General features: G+C 43.4%; 1 protein-coding gene across 2 annotated transcripts; it reads right to left on the reverse strand.

Moving 5' to 3' along the window:
* Positions 1–18: 18 nt before the first annotated feature.
* On the reverse strand, positions 19–7,015 carry LOC119319493 (serine/threonine-protein kinase PBS1-like). Of its 2 annotated transcripts, XM_037593962.1 has the most exons (7): positions 6,842–7,015; positions 5,581–5,805; positions 4,853–5,102; positions 4,230–4,452; positions 4,008–4,128; positions 771–1,610; positions 19–664 (listed from the first exon to the last, which is right to left on the reverse strand). In XM_037593962.1, the coding sequence occupies exons 2-7, from the start codon at positions 5,746–5,748 to the stop codon at positions 428–430; spliced, it is 1,839 nt and encodes a 612-aa protein (XP_037449859.1). In that variant the 5' UTR covers positions 5,749–5,805; positions 6,842–7,015; the 3' UTR covers positions 19–427. The 2 variants fall into 2 exon arrangements, with proteins under 2 accessions (XP_037449859.1, XP_037449860.1); XM_037593963.1 differs by lacking the exon at positions 5,581–5,805.
* Between the last annotated feature and the right edge of the window lie 6 nt (positions 7,016–7,021).

A 7,021-nucleotide genomic window follows, 5' to 3' on the forward strand; every position in this document is an offset into this window, starting at 1 on the left:
TGGGCCGACAGGGCTAAGGAGGCCTGAGAGGGCGTGCTTTTAGCTTGTTTTACTGCTGGAGAGGAATTCATAGACTTGTTCAGAGCAGCAAAATACATAAATTACACATTGATCATCGCACATCACTCTATAATTGCACGCACCTATCAGAAGCTTATTCAACGCAACACATATCTTGTCTAAAGTTTAAACTAAACTAGTAAATGCATGGACTTGTGCTCCCATAGGCCACGGGATTCATTCAGTATGCGGAGCCGCTTTGCAACATCTGTCATTTTTGGTCTTTGATCCAAGTCATGGCCAAGACATTCCACAGCAATTTGTGCCAGATCGTCTAGATGCTCCAGATCTTCCATCACTGCAATTTCTTCATCAAATAGATCAGTTGATTTCCTACTCTGCTTGTGATTCTCAAGGAAATTCCTTACTAAACTATTATTGTCAGAGTGTGTGGCCTTCTTCCTGGTAAGAAGCTCCAATATAATGATTCCAAAACTGTAGACATCACTGTATTCGCTAAGTAGGCCTGTTTGTAGGTATATTGGGTCCATATAAGCAACGTCACCCTTGACTGTTCTCGTGTGTTTGTAGCCTCTCCCCGTCGATCTTGGTATGCCAAATTGTGAGATCTTTGGCACAAAATGGTCATCCAAGAGTATATTTTCTGGTTTAATATTACCATGTAAGATATTGTGCCTTGAATGCATATAAGCTAGACCACGTGCTGATTCTGTGGCAATATTTAAACGCACGCCAAAATTGAGACGTACCTTGCTGTTGGTGTTGTGAAGAATGTCATCGAGGGTGTCTTTGGAGAGATATTCATATACTAGCATCGGGATGTCAACTTCTACACAACAACCTATGAGCCTAACAATGTTCTTGTGGAGGACTTGAGATTGCATGATTACTTCCTTTGCAAACTGTCCATTTTGTAGCACAGCACCACTGACCTGCTTCTTTACTATGACTGGTACCCTATCAACAAGGCCTATGTAAACATCTTCAAAGACACCTCTTCCAATACGGTTCTTATCCTGTATAACTGGCTTAAGCTCCTCCTTCTTGAAAAGTTTCAACATATCTATCTTCTCCAACATAGGCCCACCATTCCTCGTATAATTCCTGCGTGCTTTTGTAGTGAAGATGTTCAACTTGTTGAGCACAACAGAGTTAGATCTAGAAGTACTTGCCCCTTGTTGTTGGCTGGTATTTGGCTTCGTACCTTGAGCTCCTAGTAGTGACCACTGATGTTCTTTCCCGTACCGCCAATGATCTCTGAATGCCCCCAAAAATTCCATGGGTTCTTCCGTTTTAGCACGCCCGTTCATATCTTTTGAGAGATACTCAAATGAAAGCTCCAATGTTTGCCTTTGACCGTGTTGTTCATTCAGGGATCTAACCTGCTGCTCAGCAGATGGACTAGCGATGCCAGATTCTACTATACTTACTGTTTTATCAAGCTTATTAACTATATGATGTGCAAACGGTCTCTTCTTTGGGTTAGGGTCCATGCACTCTATCCCTATCGTAATGCATACTCTTACTTGCTCCAACTGCGTCTCCCTTTGATCTGCTGTCTCCAACCGATTCATCCAATTCTCTAGTACCTTTAAAGATGCAATGGTGAGTTCAGATCAAGATAGGAACTCTACTTATAGATGATTTGTAGCTACTATAGAAAGAGAAAAGAAAAAGAAATACGCTGGAAAGCCTAGAAGAGAAGATCATATATAACCGTTATGAATTCACATGAACACATGGGGGCAAACTAGAATAAGATCTGCCCTTTAGGTGTGATCGTGGGATCAACCACAAAATTTCATATTTAGAGAATCCGAAAAATTCTGAGTTTTTTGACACCATACCTGTGGGGTATGTCTACAACTCCAAAATAATCACCTCAAAACTCGATCTACATTTAGAGAATAAATAAAGACAAATTCGACCATAAATGATGTCAAGTTCGGGTGAATGGTGTCTCATCTGATTTTGTCTTTTTTTGTTCTCTAAGTCAGTGGAGGAACGTGAACTAAATCCAAGGGGGGCCAACAGAGCTATGGAGATTAGAGAGGCCGGATAATTAGAAGGGAGTTTAGGCTAAAGGAGGAGCTTAGCACTGCAAAGTTTTCATGGAAGGGGGCCGGGACCCCTGTTGGTCCCGCCGATGCTCCGCCAGTGCTCTAAGAGCAACTCCAATGGGGCGATCCAAACGGACGGCGCATTTGTCCGCTTTTTGTTCGTTTGGGTCGGCCGCCCGTCCGGCGTCCGCTCAGTTTTGCATTTGGGTCGGCAATGCGCCCAACGCGCCGACCCATTTCATGTCCGCATTCAACTTTTAAATAAAAAAAGGCCCGCGGTCGATCATGCCAGCGGCTATGTCTCATGCCGGCACCATGCCAGCACCGGCATACAATGCCGGCTTCAGAAAATACCACAGTTCATGCTGGTGCACTCGCCAGCCGGCCGGCACACATGCCAGCACACAAAAAATGGTGGGACTTGGAGTTCGACCACGCCATCGCGGCTCCCGTGGTCATGCCGGCACACCTGCCGACATACAAAAAGATGGCCCTCGACGCCATAGATCACTCGTCCTGGAACTTGAGCATGTCGGCCTGCATCTTCTCGAACCACGGCCTCTTCCTTGACGACAAGGCGTTGAGATCCACCTTCATGATCTCCACCCCGGTCATCATGCTTGCAAGAGCCACTTCTTTCGCCTTTGTCTTGGCATTGGCGGCCTCGAGCTCGAACATCTTGGCTTGCTTCTCGGCCTCGAGCTCGAACATCTTGGCTTGCTTCTCGGCGTCAAGATCAAGCCTCCTCCTTTGGATCTCCATGAAAGCATCCATTTGCTCCGCCTTGAAATGCCGGCGCTCCTCCTCCCTTGAGTCCTTCTTATTCATCATGCTGTCCACGCTTGCGATCAAGGCGTTGGTGGCCGCATCTCGCTTGTCCAAATTGGTAGGGTGGAAACTTCTTGCGCTCATGGAAACTTCGAGGCCGGCGGCGGCGTCGAGGTCGAGGTCGATGGCGTCCTCCATAGCTGGTTGGGGGCCGGGGGCGCGCGCTGGCGGGAGTGTTTTTGGGGGAAATGGGGGGAAATGGTTGTGGCTGCCACCGACAGGCTGTCCCAGGGAGAGGAGTAGGCGCGCGCGCGCGTCCGTCTCCTGTCCGCGCCGACGCAAATCCGGCTCAAAAATGGGCCTGAAATGGGTCGCCCGCGGACGAAAAACGGACGCGCGTCCGTTTGGGTCGGTGCGTTAGGCCGCCACTTTTGTCCGCGCCGATCCAAACGGACGAGGGCGGACGAAATGGGTCACCCCATTGGAGTTGCTCTAAGTGTAGTTCGAATTAGCAGCTGGAAATTTTTGAGATTGTACATCAAACATGAATGTGTGTCTTCCAAAAAATTCATAATTTGTGAATATGTTTTGTGTCTTCATAAAGATTGATTTCATTGATCTCACCTAAAGGCAGATTCTATACTAGTCTTTTATCACAGGTTGTCATGGGTTTGAGCTAGGGACTGAGTTGGTTGTTCGTGTATAAAACAAAAAACAACTCCGTATCAGCACAATTTAAAATGTAAAATGCAATCATTTTCAGTCCAAATATAGGTCTTTGAGAGTTACACGTGTGCAAAGTGTTGATATATAAGCGCATTTTCAGCATTTTCTTCAAAAGTTAATTTTTTTGGCAAACTAATGTGAATAAAACTGTGGAGTGCTACAAATGCATCCTTAATGAGTCTGCCTTTAGTTCTCCCTGCGTATATATGAGCTCGTTTTCATTTAAAGTAGTGATCTAAACGCTCTTATATTTCTTTACAGAGTACTACCTTGCATGTTTAATGAAACCATGTTGGTCTATGCCCTAGCATTAAGATCTCATTTGTAGCACTCCGCGTATGCATCATTTTTGTAATTCTCAAAATTAAGCTATCTCGTACCCGTACTTTACTTGAAAATATATTCTTAACATTGGGCAGACGCTATGCTTACATTTTTTTCTTCCAAATACCCCTTCTCTCCTGTCAGTATCTCCACAATTATAATGCCAAGACTGTATATGTCTGATGCAAATGTGACTTGTCCTGTGAAGAATTCGGGTGCCATATATCCCCTACAAAAAGACTTATGAAGTATGATCGATGAATGTGAACACAAATATAAGAAAATGTGTCAAACAGAAGAAAAGAAAAAACTGTCAGGAGGCTGGCTTACAGCGATCCACATATGCTTGAAGTGAAGGCCCGAGTCTGGTCTTTATCGAGGCACCTTGAGAGGCCAAAATCAGCAATTTTGGGTACCATTTGAACATCAATTAATATATTACTAGGCTTGAGATCTAGGTGGAGGATACGCTTCTCGTGAAGATGAAGTAGTCCCTCACAGATTCCCTTAATTATTTGGTACCTCTCTCTCCATTCAAGTCCATGAGATGCATCTGTGCAGGATTTTTTTTGTATTTTATATATTAGAGATAATTTAATGTAAATCTACATGTGCTTGATCATGCAAAGCATTTTAAATAATTTTTTCAGATGTCCCTACCTACTCTCAAATACTTAAATGAGCAGTGAATAACACTCAATAGTTAATTAACCTCCCCAAATTTATAGTGGGTCACTTCTGCTTTCCACAAGATGGAAAATTAACTTGCTCAAACCTTGTTATTTTATTGCATGCATCTGGTCTGACAAAATAGAAACATTTTTCCCTGAATCTAGTAACTTGATCAGGATTCTCTTTTTATTATGAATTGAATTATTCAAAAAATTGCTAGTATATCTAACACAATATATTGACTTTAGTAAAGACATAAATACATAACATTGTGATCATACCAGCAATATACTCATCGAGACTTCCGTTTGGTACGTACTCGAAGCATAGCAACCAGTTCCGAACATCTGCCATGACAAACTTTCCTTCATAATCTTCAATTCTCCCTTGCGTGTCAAAACAATATCCAAGCAAACGCACTATGTTTTTGTGCTTAGCCTTCATAATGCATTCAACTTCTTTGTGGAATTTATGCTCATGCATCGTTTGAGATAGTTTCTTCACAGCGACCATCTTTTTTCCCACCATTCCCTGCAATCACAAAGTGTATCACATATGTGCACATGTGGTGGTCTGACTATTATGTGCATATGTCGTTTACAGTTTTTGAGGAACCAGGACGAGCTCTGCCTTCTTATTAAGAAGAGAATTGACCGGTTAATAAGGAGAACTGGTCAAAAACCAATACATTTGTGAGACACACACACGCCAGCCCCAAGGCTACGCATTAGCCGATCTGGCGACTCTGCCACCCGAGTGGTTGGACACGACACCCCCACAACACTACAAAGGACTCCGGAGTAGCCGCTCCGACTTCCACACCTCCCTCAGGCCGCGAACCAAACTAGTTGATGACACTGCCGCCCAAGCGACCAATGCCAACACTGCACATAGGAGAAATCCAGAGCCGCCGTTCCGACTTTCACTCCAGTCCCGAGGTCACCAACCAGGCGAGTTGATCAACTACAACTGGAATTGAGAAAGCTTACTAGCTAGGGGTAATTCAGACCTTATAAACTACAGAAAATCCACCGCTGCCAATTTGCTGATCTTCTGAGAAACAGTTTGTGATGTCTTCTAAAAATGATAACGGCAGGTATGTTGGCTCTGCACTTCGATCAAGCAGCATGCGCTCTAGATCAACCTTGTTGTGTATAGTACTGATTTTGGTATCCATTTGTAATCAATACCAGAGTGTAGTACTTCTCAAACAAGATAACTATTATTTTTATCCCTGTGTTGACAACAAGACAGCTATTAGCTTTTACTCAAGTAACTAGATGAATTCCCCGCGCGTTGCGGCGGGAATTTAACAGAAAATCTTATATATCTACAATGGAAGAAAGATACTCTAGCTACAAACTTTGGAAAAATGCAGTGCCCCTGTTCCTCTATGCATGAAGAAATATAATTAGAAAACATATGAAGTTTAGTGGAGTAATCTGGAGTGCCTAGCCGCAAACAAACAAAACCTTTGACTTTGAATCCCAAGTCCAAAAAGCATGCCTAATCTTGCACAGAGCTAGCCAGCCGGATTGGAAACCGATATGCAGGTGGGTGGTTGGCAGTGGAGTTTGAGTAAATGCTGGAACGAAAGAAGGGTGGGGAAGGGATTGCTGTTGAATCCAACGGTGCCTGGGCTCACATAATATTGATCCAACGGATGTGAGTAATTAAGGTGGTGTGGGGTTGCCTATATAAGATATATATAGATCATAAAAGACAACTTATATGCATCTCATCCCTCTATTAGCTAGTTGCTCAAGTTCTTTCACAAAAATTAAAAATTATTGTTCAAGTATATTCATGAAAGACAACTACTCCCTCCGGTCTTAAATAAAAGTTTTTTTTAGATATTTCAATGCGGACTACATACGGATGTATATAGACGTACTGTAGAGTGTAGATTCACTTAATTTGCTTCATCTGTAGTCTGTAGTGGAATCTCTAGAAAGACTTATATTTAGGAACGGAGGGAGTATTTTATTAGCCTGATTGCAAAGTAGAATCTGTTAGAGATCTAAAAGTAAATCATTCAGCAACGCAGCATTAGATCCTCATATAGCTAGCCTGATTTGATCTGGACTAGCTAGTAAGCTGTTTTGGGACTACTATACTAGCACGGCCGACATGGAAATTAGGAACCTCATAAAGGAAGGATGGATCGATGTCCAAAATTAATTAAGAGGAAACCGAAACATATCATATGCAGCAGGGAGTTGATAGCGGCCATCCATCTCAAGAAATTAAGAACACATGCACATACATACCTCGGCAGGGAGACTAACTAAGTCCTGTTGAAATCGAACCCGTCGGCTAGTCAGCTCTGGATCTGGGATCACTGACGACGACCCCAGATGGCCTAGCCTGCAGCGTCAACGCTTGATTGTAGCTAGATATTCTCGTGGCCCGATGTAGAAGGGGAAGGAATTGTGTGGAGGAGAAGGCCT

Source organism: Triticum dicoccoides, chromosome 6A, assembly GCF_002162155.2.
Source record: "Triticum dicoccoides isolate Atlit2015 ecotype Zavitan chromosome 6A, WEW_v2.0, whole genome shotgun sequence".
NCBI classification, from domain to species: Eukaryota; Viridiplantae; Streptophyta; class Magnoliopsida; order Poales; family Poaceae; genus Triticum; species Triticum dicoccoides.

What these genes read in the sequence shown, in the direction of transcription:
- LOC119319493 (XM_037593962.1), bottom strand. Translation starts at nt 5,748, where the DNA reads ATGGATACCAAAATCAGTACTATACACAACAAGGTTGATCTAGAGCGC. An exon ending in TCAAGCATATGTGGATCGCT is followed by an intron (nt 4,129 to 4,229) that starts GTAAGCCAGCCT and finishes GTCTTTTTGTAG; the next exon opens with GGGATATATGGCACCCGAAT. An exon ending in GGTATTTGGAAGAAAAAAAT is followed by an intron (nt 1,611 to 4,007) that starts GTAAGCATAGCG and finishes GCATCTTTAAAG; the next exon opens with GTACTAGAGAATTGGATGAA.